This window comes from Alligator sinensis, unplaced genomic scaffold (assembly GCF_000455745.1).
Source record: "Alligator sinensis unplaced genomic scaffold, ASM45574v1 scaffold462_1, whole genome shotgun sequence".
Classification (NCBI taxonomy): Eukaryota; Metazoa; Chordata; order Crocodylia; family Alligatoridae; genus Alligator; species Alligator sinensis.
Genome location: NW_005842741.1, coordinates 439,907 through 454,026, shown reverse-complemented (window position 1 = coordinate 454,026; position 14,120 = coordinate 439,907). Strand labels below are relative to the sequence as shown.

General features: G+C 43.9%; 1 protein-coding gene across 1 annotated transcript in view; it reads left to right on the top strand.

Moving 5' to 3' along the window:
* The window catches only part of PDCL3 (phosducin like 3), a 19,999-nt gene extending 6,198 nt beyond the window's left edge, over nucleotides 1-13,801 (top strand). The window contains exons 2-6 of the mRNA XM_006034455.1: nucleotides 1,026-1,158; nucleotides 3,030-3,120; nucleotides 4,421-4,564; nucleotides 6,787-6,995; nucleotides 13,005-13,801. Coding sequence (XP_006034517.1) covers nucleotides 1,026-1,158; nucleotides 3,030-3,120; nucleotides 4,421-4,564; nucleotides 6,787-6,995; nucleotides 13,005-13,147 — 720 coding nt within the window. The 3' untranslated portion in view covers nucleotides 13,148-13,801. The remainder of the gene's footprint in view (nucleotides 1-1,025; nucleotides 1,159-3,029; nucleotides 3,121-4,420; nucleotides 4,565-6,786; nucleotides 6,996-13,004) is intronic.
* The last annotated feature ends 319 nt before the right edge of the window (nucleotides 13,802-14,120 follow it).

Genomic DNA, 14,120 nt, shown 5'->3' with positions numbered 1-14,120 from the left:
CGGTAGTTTAAAAGATTGTTTACTTACACCGAGATGGCAGTGGTGTGGGCTGGAAAGCTTGATTAAGTTGCAGTTACAGACAGACAACACAGACGGTCTCGTGGAGGTTGCTAGGCTCCACGGTACAGAGCTCCGGATGCTCTGGGTGAACGAGCCACCAAAATAGGAATCGTAAATACGTCTTATAAAAGTTGCGTTCGAAGACGGGAAGAGGTGGGCGGTGGATCAGGCCGCCACGCTCCTCTGGATTTCACACAGGGTTTCTATTACCCTGCCGTGTACCCAGAGTCCCCACGAGATGGATGTGGAGTCCTCTTCCGCTTGGGCGGAAACCGCTCAAACCTCTTATACGGCTAACAGGCCAATCGTTAGCCGCCACGTGTGAATAATTTAGCACTAGCCAATCACGGGGAACGAATCTGCATACCGGTGGCGGGAACTCTTTTGCACCATGCATTCCTCTTGCAACTTGAGCAATGCACTCTGCAAAAGAAGCTGCAGAAAAGGCGGGAAACTCGTCCCTGCACCGGGGTTTCCTCTTGCTACAGGAAACACTCCCGTGCAATGCTCTGCAACTTGACGGGGATAATTCTGGTGCCGAAGCACACACACACAATCATGCCTTTTGGGTCATGACACCCTGTTCCGTCTTCCCTAATGCTCTTGACCTAGATCACCTTTTTTTCCTTTGGAGGCCCTATTGGGGTAGAATTTAAATTGCAGAAAACAATTTCTTTTTTTGAGATATTGCAGCAGAAGCCCTTCTTTTGTAGATTTAATAAGTTAGGAGAAAAGAGAAAGGAGCATGGCACAAAGCTACTTTGTAGGGCATCATTTCAAGCCTGTACAGGAATCCCACCAGATTCTCTGCATGTTTTCATGGTGCGTATATGACAAGAGTTAGTAGTCTAATAATGATGTGTGACTTTTAGAAAAAGCTGATATAAGTAATAGTAAGTTGTCTGGATTAACAGGTTTCAGAAATGTTCCCTTGGAGAAATGCACCTTTTCCATTTTTGTTCTAGAACCCTAATGAAGATACCGAGTGGAATGACATCTTGCGTAAAAAGGGCATCCTTCCTCCGAAGGAAAAACTTAAGGAACAAGAGCAGGCAAAGGAGGAGGAAGAGCTGCGTATTCTTCAACAGCAGTCCATTGGTGAGTTTGGGGGGGGGACAGACAGTGGCAAATTAAATCTTGAGTTGTTGCTGTACAGTTTTGCCCTGAAATTACTGTCAACGATTTTGAAAAAGCCTAACGGTAAACCACCCCCCCCCGCCCCTAGTTATAGAGGATGCCAAGATTAAATTTCATGTGGCATGCTTCACTTGTTACAGGCTCAGCTAAGTAAGCTCATCAAACTTTTTGATGCATTCCACCTCCTCAGAACTTCATTCTGGATACTGTTGCCACATTTAAACTTATTCAGTTTTTAAAAAGCAAAACAAACAAGCAAAATAAATCCAGAATAAGTACCAACATGCCTGTGTAACAAGAAACCCATCTCCTTCAAAGGCAAGAAAGAAGTTTTTCTGTTAACCCATGTTGGAGCATGTATACCTCCAGGTATATTTCCGCACTGCACTTGCAGGGTTGAGACACACTTCAGTTTGCCAGTCCACTGGATCATGGTCCTCACATCTTTGTTTATATCTAAATAAATTAAGTGCACTGTGGAATTTTAGAAAAATCAGCTAATAATGCTGTAAATCTGTTGATAGATTTACAAGGAGAGCTATCTTTAAAACTGAAACCAAGCAAAATACAAACAAAAAGCTCTGCAAGACTGTCTTTGACAGCAGTTCTTATTTCTGGAATGAACATTTTCTTTTAGCATGATTCAGAGGAGTAAGAGAACTCGTTGACATCATTTTGCAGAGATTAATTAAATATATCCTGAAATTTCATGAGCAGGGATTCTGGTTGTCTCTGATTTAAAAAAAAAAAAAAAAAAAAAATCCCCAATTTTCAGTTTAAAAAAAACCCCAAACCCACATTTTCCCATGATTAAAAGGAAACACCACTATATATCTGTCTATATATTAGTGGTGTTTCCTTTTAATCATGGAAAGTGTAGATTTTAGGTTACTTTTTTTTTCCAACCGAAAATTGGGGAATTTTTAATGAGGAAAAACCAGGATCCCTGGTCATGAGGACGTTGGGAGTTGGGGGTTCTTGTAGAGACTTCTATCTCTGTTGTAAGAGAAAGAAAATAGTCTGTGTTCATCTGAAAGAAACTAAAATATTTTGGTTTTGGCCATAGTTATCATTGTTAATGGCTTTGTGGGGTAGAAGCAAGGGCCAGAGTCAAAGGTGGTGAATTCTGAACTTAATGACTTGCATAAGTTGTTTTGGAGCGCTAGTGTTAAGTTAATGGAATGCTTGTTGATTATCTGTCAAAAGTAAAAGCGCCCGTGATCCCAACCAAAAAAGAACTTGATGCTCAGAAGAAAAAAGTTTTCCCTGAATACTCCATTATCGAGTTTATTTAGAGTTAAAACTGTGAGAGTACTTCATCAGGGTTTGCTTGCATAGGGATTCTCAAGAAATTTAAAATGATTGCATTGAAGGTGTTAAGTCAATGCATGTTACTTAAAGTGTGTTAAGCCCCCATGTGGAGTCTCTTTTTTAGGTGAAAAGTGGGCTTGGAGCACAGGGTTTAATACTTCTTATTTTTGCACATTAACATCACACCATTAGCTGATTCATCTTAATTTTCCTAAGTGTTCCTCAGGTTTTTAATAAAGTGACGTTACATAATAGCGAATGTATGCCACAGGGTAACTGGCTGTACCTCTGATGTATCCTTTACCACCTGCTAAATGTAGAAAATGTCCAAACTAGTAAATTGGGGTTTCCAAACATTGTTCTTTTCCCAGTAATCATTTTTATATTGTTTTGTTCAACAATTTAGGAAAAATCAGAATGAAGTATGCATCTTCAGAGGCCAGGAGAACACAGTGTTCCAGAAATTTGTAATATATGTATTCTTTTGGACTATTGTTCCTCCTATTTTTCTCTCTCTCTAGTGAAAACCTATGAAGACATGACTTTGGAAGAGCTAGAAGATAATGAAGATGAGTTTAATGAGGAGGATGAGAGAGCCGTTGAAATGTACAGGTTAGAATAGCTTGCAGAATTTACTATATTTTAATGGAAATACAATGTTTACGTCTTTATAGGCAAATAAGATGTAATCTGATTTTAATTTTGCTGGAGAATGGAGGAAGGAAAAAAAATACAGAAGTGACAGATGAAAGGACTAGTGTTCTGCTCCTTGTTCTGACAGATTTCTGAATGACCTTAACTAAGACACTTAGTCTACATTTAACTATTTATGGCTTCACCTTTCAGATGTACCGTAAAGCCATAAGTTGAGTGGAAATCAGTGAATTATGAGGACCTCTGAAAATCAAATCCTTGGCATTCAAGTTAGGCACCTAAATTACTTGAAAAATGTAATGTTTTAGATGTAAACAAGTATTTTATCAAGCACAACGGCTAAAAATGCTTCTAGGGCAGAATCTGTGATGTTGGCTATTATGAACTGTGTACATATATTCAGATAACCTGGGACAATGCTCTTGGTGTTCTATTGGTATGACTTACCTGGGGATTCCTGAACACACTTTCAAAGGTTGGGCCTCTGAAGACTAGAGAGCTTGCAATGCTGATGCTGTGCAGCCTCAGGCTCCCTCAGTTTGCCTGGTGGCAAAATGGCAGCAATGCACAGGGCAGCCCTTATTAGCTGCCCTTTGCAGCCAGACTACTCAAGAGTCATCTTGTATATTCCTGCAGCACAGTATGGGGATTGTGAAGGGGATGTGTTCTGTTCCCTGCTCATCTGGAGCAGCAGAGTCCAGCAAGTGACATACTGTTGGGGGTAGGAAGATGGCAACAAAGCACCCTCAGATGCTATTGGACCGTGCTGGGCTTCTCTCAGATGAGAATGTTTACAGACATTGGCTCTCCTAGGAGAAACTTTCCCGGGAGTGATTTAACCCTGGTTGTTCCTGGGTTATTTTTCTTGTGCAGCGACCATTTTTGCTCTGGGAGAAAAATCCTGAATATCTATATTCTTGCGGTTTCATTTAATATGTAGGAGACATCAAGGCCCAATTCATTGGATCTCCAGTGTTTGGTGGCAGTGACTCTCCCAGGGGAAACGGATACCAGTTTAAGCTCAGTTTACTCCTTGCGTCATAGGTCCATAAACTAAGGTTATGTACAGACTTTCAACTACTCTTCTTTACAAAAGCCATCTTTTGGTATCCTGGTGCTTGGAGATATTTAAAGCTTATCTTTGTGGGATGGTCTTCAAAATCTATAACTTTAATTATTTGTGTTCAGCAAAGCAATAACTACATGTTTTCTCAAGTTTTGATTTCTGTTTTTTCCATTTTTTTCTGTCCTTGTACAGACAGCAAAGGCTTGCAGAATGGAAAGCAACTCAAATGAAGAACAAATTTGGGGAACTTTTGGAGATTTCAGGTCTGGATTATGTTCAAGAAGTTACGAAAGCTGGCAAAGATATATGGGTAATCTTGCATCTTTACAAACAAGGGTAAGTAAACTGTGGAGTGTCTCTTTGTCAGTTTTGACATTGGTCACTAACTGCATCTGAACATGCTGGTATTTTTAGGTAAATGCATAACCATTATGGACACCAAAGAATTCCAATTGAATGTGTTTTTTCTTATTTTCATCAGTTATGAACAGCGTTGAAACGTAGCTACTGAAAATTGCTTCCGTAAAACAGCAGCATGTTTATGTATACCAAGAGAGAGGTAGTTACTGCGTTAGTCTGAAGTCAGTCAGAAGGCAGAGTAGATATGCACTTTTATAGACTAACCAAATAAAATATATATGCTGTATTCACTCAAATACAAGATGAGGTTTTCCCCCTCAGTCAGCATTAGGAGAAAAGCCCGTTGTCTCATATTTGCGTTCAAAGAAACATCATTAAATACACTGTCTACTGAGCAGCATGTGCTCAGTAATAAAAATTAACTAGGAAGTTCATTAAGTGCAGCCAACACTGAACATGATTATAAAACACATGGTCCATATTGGGCAAACATGCTGATGGGAACCTACCACAAGGATAGGTTAGTACAGCCCAGCTGAGTATGATGTGTGATAATGATTATTGCACAAACTCTCCTTCAGTGCCAGCTCTTTTACTGGTCATGGCGAGCCATTACCTTGAATATATTACAATTTCTCACAGCAAGCTGAGCCTTTCTTTCCCAGTTCCAGTGATGCTTGTTTCTTCACCAGCCTCAGATGCCTGGAAAACATCACCAAAAGGGGCCCCAAACAGTTCACCCAGAATCCCTCTTTTGCCTCTCCACCTCCTGATCTCTGCCTGTCACATATGATTAGTGTGCTCCCACCCTCTATGACACTGAGCTGGACCAGGTTGCCCTCAGTCATGAGTTTAGGGGGTGTTAATTAGCACATGTATCCTTTGTGGAGGGTATCTGGACTACACACACATACTGAGAAGTTCTGAGCTGTGGGGTCACCATGGCTTGAGATGCTGTTGACTCTGCTGGGGCCCATTTATATGGTAAATCATGAGCCTTTTTCATGCATAATTTGTTCTATATATAAATAGGCACAAAAATCTGCTTAAAAACGTGTTTATGCAATACCTGTGCTAAAATTTGTAGCAGTTTCCTAAAAGGTAAAATGTATCAATTCTGGATGAGTTGTAGTACCCATAGTAATTGCACGAACTGTGTCTATGGGTATGCATAGTAACTGCATGTTTATTTCAAAGTCAGTGTTTTCAAGTTTGCACTTCACTTCCACGTGCTCAGGGAGATTGGGGTCTAACAATAAGGAGAAAGGGAAAGGGCTATGTTGAAGAGGTTGGGGGATGGGCACAGGGCAAGGGGACCACCCAACCAACCCCCCCTCCCCCCAGATTTATTTTTCTGCTGTAGCAGTGGGAGGGGGACAAATTCAAGGCAAACCTCCAGTAATTAGATTCTATGCCTGGAACGTTATGACAAATTTATAAACGTTTCCATATTTAGAACCTAATTACTGGAAGGGTCATCATATATTCAGGGTTATCTTATATTGGAGTAAATGTAGTATGTAGAGAGAGAGAGAGCACACAAGCTTTCATGAACCCAGTTCACTTCATCAGATGTTGGAGCCAAAATCTGCCTGCTAATACAAGCATCCTCTTACAGTGAAAAGTTGAGGAGCAGAGGTTGCCATGTTCTATATTGCTTGAGGCTATGTACTCAAGGTGATTATTTGTGGCTTGTCTTGATTTGCAAAACTCTATTAAGCAAGATATTCAGTCCCACTGATGTTAAGAAATAGTTTTTCAATGGAGCCTAACCAATTTTCACTATACATGGTTCTCAAAAGGGTACTAAAAACTTGACTGTTCTCATCGTCTTTAATCCTATTTTAATTAATTTCATAACTGCACAGCACAGTTTAAAAGACAAAGAAAATGAGCACAAGTTTAATTCTTTTCTTTAACAGGCTGTTTTTTATTTCCATTTTATCTCTGTTTTTTTAGCACGCATTATTCATAGAAACAGTATCCTGTAAACCAAATAAATAATTATAATAAATAACTCCAGTGGCTCTAATAGATACCTACACTGGATTGAAAGCCACTAGAAATATGTTGCATTTATGTTACATTTTTATGTTTGTTACATTTTCTTAAATACTTTTTCTAACTTTCCTTGTGGAAGGGATTACTTTTGACATACTATTTCTTAACTCTTCTTTCTGTGTATATTGTTTTAACAGAATTCCACTGTGTGCTTTAATAAATCAACATTTGAGTGGACTTGCAAAGAAATTCCCAGATGTCAAATTTATCAAAGCTATTTCTACAACTTGCATACCCAACTACCCTGATAGGAACCTGCCCACAATTTTCATCTACCTTGAAGGAGATATCAAGGCCCAGTTCATTGGACCTCTAGTGTTTGGTGGCATGAACCTGACAAGAGATGGTAAGTACCTGCCTCCTGGATCTTGCCCGAAAAAAACAGAAGGCGTATGAAGCAGTTTAATTGGTCTCCCCTACAATAAGCTTACACAGACCTTTGGAATCGGAGTAGAAGTTATATAGGATATTATTCATATTAATAATATATATTTTTCTCATTTCTTTCTTCTACAGTTCTTTGTACTTGCATTCCTTATTCTCCCTCATTCTTGTTAACAAATGATGATCCCTTTGTCTCTTCTGTCATGCTTCCCCAACCCACTCCTAAGTCACTGTGCCCCTACCTCCTAACAGACAGCCCTTTCCTTGGCACAGATGAGGCTGGGAACATGAAAATGAACTATTCGCTCTTTTTTTTTTCCCTTGCATCTGGCAGCAGCTGTGATGTCTGTGTTCATGTCCTTAGGGATTACAGTCTGAGTCTGCTCTAGATAGGAGGTACAGCTCTTGTTTTGCTTGGTTCAGGAGCGGGGCATGTAGGACAGGGGTAGGCAACATTTTTTGGTTGGAGTGCTGAAAAAACCACAATGTCTACCTTGGAAGGTGCCCAAGTGCTGGCATGCCAGAAAAACAGAATTGGCAGGGGTGGGGGGAGCAATATAAGGCAGGATGCACTGCATATTAGTATATTTAATAATCATAAATGTTGCCTTTGTTGTTGTGTACTTTTTTGTTAAGCATGTTGCAATGCGAGGGGGGGGGGGAAGAGAAATAAGGCAAAGAAGAGAGAGAAAGAAAGGAAAAAGAGGAGAGAGAACCAGGCACATATACATGCACACAGAGAACCACACATGCACAGAACCATGTGCACGAACACAGCCACAACAGACACATGCGCGTGCACACACACATCCAGAACCAGACGTGTGCACACACACACATACAGAACCAAATGCACGGGTGCACAGAGCCGGGCTGCTGGGCCACCAGACAAAGTCTGACCCAACAGTGCCCTGGGCCTGCTGGAGCCCCCGTGCTTTCCTGGGGAGCCAGCCCCCAGGCTGCAGCACAGCCAGCTGAGGCCCTGGCCCAGAGCCTGCCCATCAGCCCAGCCACCTAACCACTCCACGCAGCTAAGCCCGTAAAGGTGCGGTGCTCCTGGCAAGGGACAGCGCCAGCCTCATCCCAGTAGTGGGGGCTGGGCCAGCACTGGGCTTAGGGCAGGTGGGAATCAGGCTGGCTCAGCTGCAAGCCTTGCTGCAAGCAGCCCAGGCTCTGTAGTTGGCAGCAGCTACCCAGAGATGGGGCTGGCAGCAGCCAGGAGGTTGTAAACAGCTGCATGTGTGCCTCGGAGCAGACAGTGAAGCCTGAGGCAGCACAACCCCAGCCTCTCCCCTGCTGCCAGCACAGCTGATGACTGGGATCTGGAGCCCGGAGCAGCTGCTTGTAGCCAACCTGGGCTTTGGGCCACTGCAGCAGGCAAGCTGGAAACAGCTGTGCTGGGCTCCAGCATCAGCTCTGTACCGGCGCATGCACGCGTACCTTGGAGTGGGCAGTGGGAGGGGCCTGAGGCAGCACAGCCCTGCTCTCTCCCCAGCTGCCAGCACAGAGCTGATAGTGGGGCTTCAGAGCCTGGCTCAGCTGCATGTAGGCAGCCTGGGCTCTGGGCAGCTTCAGCAAGCAGCAGGCAGGCTGCAAACAGCTGTGCCAGGCTCCACAGCTCCATGTTGGCAGTGACTGCACGTGCACCTCAGAGTGGACAGTGGGGATAGGGCCTGGCCCCGAGGCAGTGCAGCCCTCCCGCTGTCTGCTCCGAGGTGCATGCGCAGTCACCACCAGTATGGAGCTGATGCCGGAGCTGTGGAGCCTGGCACTGCTGTTTGCAGCCTGCTTGCTGCAACTGCCCAGAGCCCGGGCTGGCTACAAACAGCTGCGCCGGGCTCTGGAGCCCTGCCATCACTTCTGTGCCGGCAGCAGAGGAGAGACTGGGGTTGCACTGCCTCAGGCCCCTCCCGCCATGTTTTCCAAGGCGTGCATGCACGCGCCAGTACACAGCTGATGCTGGAGCCTGGCACAGCTGTTCACAGCCTTCCTGCTGCACCCAGCCCTGGCTCTGGGTAGCTGCTGCCAACCGTGGAGCAGGGCTTGCAGCCTGGGCTCTGTGGTTGGCAGCAGTTACCCAGAACCAGGGCTGGTGGTGGCATGCCAAGCAAAATGGCCTCACGTGCCATGCTCGGCACGCGTGCCAGGGTTGCCGACCCCTGATGTAGGAGAAGAATCTCATTTGGGTGAAGCTACTACTTCTTGAGGGTCAGGGCAGTCAGGGCTCAAAGAAGTCCACCTCTTTCAGCTGCAGCAAGTAATCATGGTACAGATTGGCCATATTGTTGAACCTTGTCATTTTGACATACTCCATTCACACTGGGATAGATGTGTACAGTGGGGTGCAACAAAGCATTTCAGCACCAGGAGTTTTGTGCCTTTGAATGACAGCCCTCCTCAGCCTCTTAAACAAAAGTTTTTGCTTGGCAGTGATTGGGAAGGGTACAAAATTTAAGTGACGCCTTGAGATAAAAATGTCAGTCATATTATACACTCTCTCCATTTTGGAAACTGAGTGAATGTGATTATTCAGTAGAAATTTACTGTTTTTAAATTACAATTAAATCCTCTATTATCAGATTTCTTTATGGCTTTCTGTCCAAGGGCCTAGAAGTAAAATGATTTGTTTGTGTCTTTACTTAAATGGCATTTCATGTGCTATACTAAAGCCCATCACTTTGTTTTATTGTAATGGCATACAAGTAGACTTCCACTAATCAGAGCTATGATTGAACTAAAACCCTAGACTCCAGAATCTTCTGGATGTGTATCAGAGTCTTCCTTTACTGTGATTTCCAGGGGAAATGTTCACCAATGAAAAATTTGGTTTGGGAACACCGAACACTTAAGAAAGAAGTAGTAACAACCCTATGTTATCTGTTCTCCATTTGTGGCACTTAAAGTAATAGATTTTTCAGGTACCTGGAGATGAGGGTTATGCCAGCTCAGTTTCATCATCACATGAAACTGGACATTGCACACTCTGCATTCTTTTTCTTTTTATCTGTATGAAGCGGGTAACTTCTCTCTGAGATTGCAGAGAATGTGAAGTTGTAGTCATTTCCTTTATGTCTAAATGAAGTTAGATTTAATGATTGGATTGCCAGCAGGTCTAGGGGAGAGGTATCTGCTGAACGTCTTGTATTGACACTCTTCCACTTCTGGGAAGAAATCCAATTTGAGCCTTTATAATAATAGGTCTACTAGTGGGTAGAGGAGTGTGGTTTTTCCCCTCTTGTTAAGGAACTAATAATCTGTACAAGGAGTGCTGGGAAGTGGATAAAGTGCATTTCAGAAATCTGTCTGTGACAGTATCTGTAATTCAGATGTGTAAATGGAATTGCGGCAGCTTTTTCCCTTAGCAGATAATCTGTTCTCTGCCTCTTCCAATTGTTCAGCTGCTGTATGATTGAAGCAACTTTTGTCTGTTGGAAGTATTGCTACAATCAATGAAAACCATTGACTAGTCCATTTTAAGCATAGTTTAAATTTCCCAAGACACACACAAGACTTATTTGTGGCTTTTCTATACTCCATCTCACAAAGTAAAGATTTCAGGCAGAAGTTTCTTCACTTTGTGTACCTAAATGACAGTTTTCTAGCTATGTTGCTGATCTTGCTTCTGCACTGTGGAGGTATAAGCACCTACATGTAAAAAGAATGTGCGTGACAGCTACACACTGGCTGGGCACATACATAGCTATGTATGCACATACCAGGGTATGAATTTGGAAAAGTTGTGGGGAGGGGATGCCTTCTGTTTTAGCCCTGATAGCTGAGTGGTTGGGACTTGTCCAGAAAGTGGGAGACCTGGATTCTAGATCCCCCTCACTCGGGGGACTTGAACTTGTGCCCCAGACTTCACAGCACTATGCACTAACCATACAAGTCAGACATTACCCAGTCACCTCTCCAATGTTTCTTTTGAGGCTGGGCCCATGCCCCTTCCATTTAATAGTCATTGGATGAAATGCATGGCAGGTAGTGCTATGGAAAAGTTTCTGCTCCATTGGGAGTCAGGCTCTGAGCTAGAAACCAGGGCTCCCTCTCTTCCAGGCAGCAGCCATCCCCCTGGGCTTACACATCCTCTAGCTCAGGGACGGGCAATTATTTGGGCTGAAGGTCCACTTAATGGTGAGCTGTTGAGGGCAGGTCAGGGGTTAGTGGGGAGATGCAGTTGATCCTATCCTGCTCACAAGCTGCTATTGGGAGCCTGAGGAGGGAGGACTGCACTTCACTGTGCTATAGCCAGGGTTAGGCAGACTTCTACGCACCCCTCCCCAACATCCATTCCCTCTCTTCCTGGCCCCCCCCCCCGGGCTTCCTGTTGGTGCTGCATAGTCCTGGCACCACTGGCAGCTGGGCCCACACACAGGACAGGGCATGGTGCAGTGTATTAAGTAGCTATCTCATATACATGCTATGATGAGCCACTGCTGCTGCTGCGCCATACCGGGAAGATCGGGCAGCGGCAGGCAAGCAAGCGGGATAGCTACTTGGTGCACTGCATCATGCCCTGTCCCATGTGTGTCCAGCTGCCAGCAGCCATGGTTCCAGGACTGTGCAGCTGCAGTGACAAGAGGAAGCTGGGCTGGGGGAGAGGGGATGGATGCAGGACTAGGGGCAAAGGAGTCTCCGCACTGCCCGGCCCAGTCCTGTCTGTGGCAGAGCAGTGGCATGGCTAGTTCCAAGTTCAGTTAATTTGAGCTGGTGGTAAGGCCATTACTAAGTTATGTTAGAAGAACTCACAGTGGTAGAAAAGAAAAGATACAATATAGATATCAGCACTTTGAGCTCGGCAAAAACAACTCAAGGCCAGCTGATAAGCAAAATGAAAAGTTCAGATAATTATGAGGCTGTACAGAACTTAAGCAATGATTAAATAAGGCTGAATATTTAAAAAAAAAAAAAAAGTTTAAACAGTACTGTAATTCACTGCTCTGTAAACAGGTGCAGCAACTTTAAAGCATAAAATATGATAAGCTACCCTAAGACAGCAGTGGCTGGCAGGCCAGATAGAATCAACTAGTGGGCTGGATACAGCCTGCACTCCGTATTTTGCCCACCCCCGCTCTAGCTTGTATTGTTCCCTGTGACTCCACATTTCTCCCTCTTGGCTAGCCAGAGGACTGACTTCAAAAGGAGAGGAGCATTGGAGAAGGGTCTATATCAGGGGTGGGCAAAATAGCCAATCCGGCTGGCAGCTGAACTCCATTTCCCAGCAGCCCCTGGCTCCATAGCAGGCTGCCCCCATTGCAGGATTCCAGCAGCTCCAGAGCAGCTCCCTGCCCTTCTCTGCCCTGTGCCCTGCCAGTACGGCTGGGACTGGTCCGCATGGCAACCCCAGCCTGGAGCTTTCACAGCTGCTGGGGTCTCCATGGAGACCAGCCCAAGCCGTGTGGGCAGGGGCTGCTGGGAAATGCTGGATCTGGCCTGCAGGCCGGACTTTACCCATCCCTGGTCTGGATAGTGTCTGATCTGTGGCCTGGTGGTTCCCAACACTGTGCTGGAAGGTCTGTTCTGACCCCCTCTGGATGAGAGCAGAGTCCATCTTCCCTCTCCTTGAGCAAATGCCCTCACCACTCAATTTCTGGGGCTAAAATATGGAAGAACCATCCTGCAGCATCTAACATCTGTTAGTTATGGGTTTATAGTTGTTTATGTTCTTGTAATTTAGATGCATGTACATGTCCAGATTGGACACACACATTTGGCTGCATACATAGCAAGCCAGTGCATAGTCCACTGCGTATGCTTACACTTATGTGCACTATGTGGGGCAGTAGAATTGAAACCTCCACAAAAGTTCCAAAAAACACCACTGGAACAAGCTAGGAAGTTGCCATTTAGGTGCACCAGGAAGGTAGAATTCTACCCTTTGTGTTATTGGAGAGGTCTAGGCTTGAAAGAGCTTACTTTGAGCTTTCAACCTTATGATGCACTTTCTCCCCTCCTCTTTGTTTCTGTATAGAACTTGAATGGAAGATTTCAGAGTCAGGTGCCATCAAGACAGATCTAGAAGAAAACCCCAGGAAACAGATCCAGGATCAGCTAATGTCCTCAGTCAAGAGCTCTTTTTCTACAAAGAAAGACAGTGACTCAGAGGAGGACTGATTTCTACACTGCCTTGGATGAAGCTCAGCTGTACCATCTTAAACCTTGACGTGTTCATGTGTAGGGCTACAAGTGTCGCACTACAAAATTGGTGCCAACACTACAAAAATGGCATCGTTTAAAATACGAACTTCTCTGTAGTACTACATTTTTGTATCACCACATGTAATGTGCTAGAGGGGGTCTCTGTATCTCCAGCATCCCAGAGTGCTCTGCTCTTCTTTTATGCTTCCCTCACCACCACCAACTGAGGGGACATGCATTTGTTGCCCTGACTTTTGGACCACTGCAAAGGCAATATATTATCTGTCCAGGGTTTACTTTTTCTCTTGAAGTCACTGAGCCATAACAGTATGTCATTGTAATGGTTTCCGGCTTTCTCTTTATTACAACTGTTTAAAATCCTAAAGAGCCTGAAAGGCCTCTATACAATAGCGATGATTTAAGTCCTTCTACAAATTTTAAAATACAGAAAACAGTAGAAACAGTTATCCTTTTCATCTTATTGTTTTGATAAATCAATAAGTAACTTTATACAAAATTTGACTATCAAAGGGTTTGGCTACAGGGTACTGTTTTTTAACTAATTTATATCATCATGTAAATAAATCATAACTGTCCAAGATGCAATAAAGGGTGTAATGTAACACTGTAGTGTGTTTGGACTTCATGGTAACTGGTGTGTTGACCTAAAGTTTGGCCTCCAAAAACAGGCTTGCCTCAAGCGTGTGTAGGAAAATAAAAATTTGAGAGGATATCTGGCTTGTCAAGTAATCATGCAGAATGCTTCATAAGTTTAATGATTAGCTTATTAAGGCCCTTGGCAAACATCACATTTTGTCACATATATGCAAGCATTGCACAGCAAATAGTAATATGCCACCTGGCTATCTCAGAATTATTGCAGGATACTTCTGCACCACAAAAGTTGTTGTTCAATGAGAAACTTCTTTGTGGCTGATCCACCATTTTT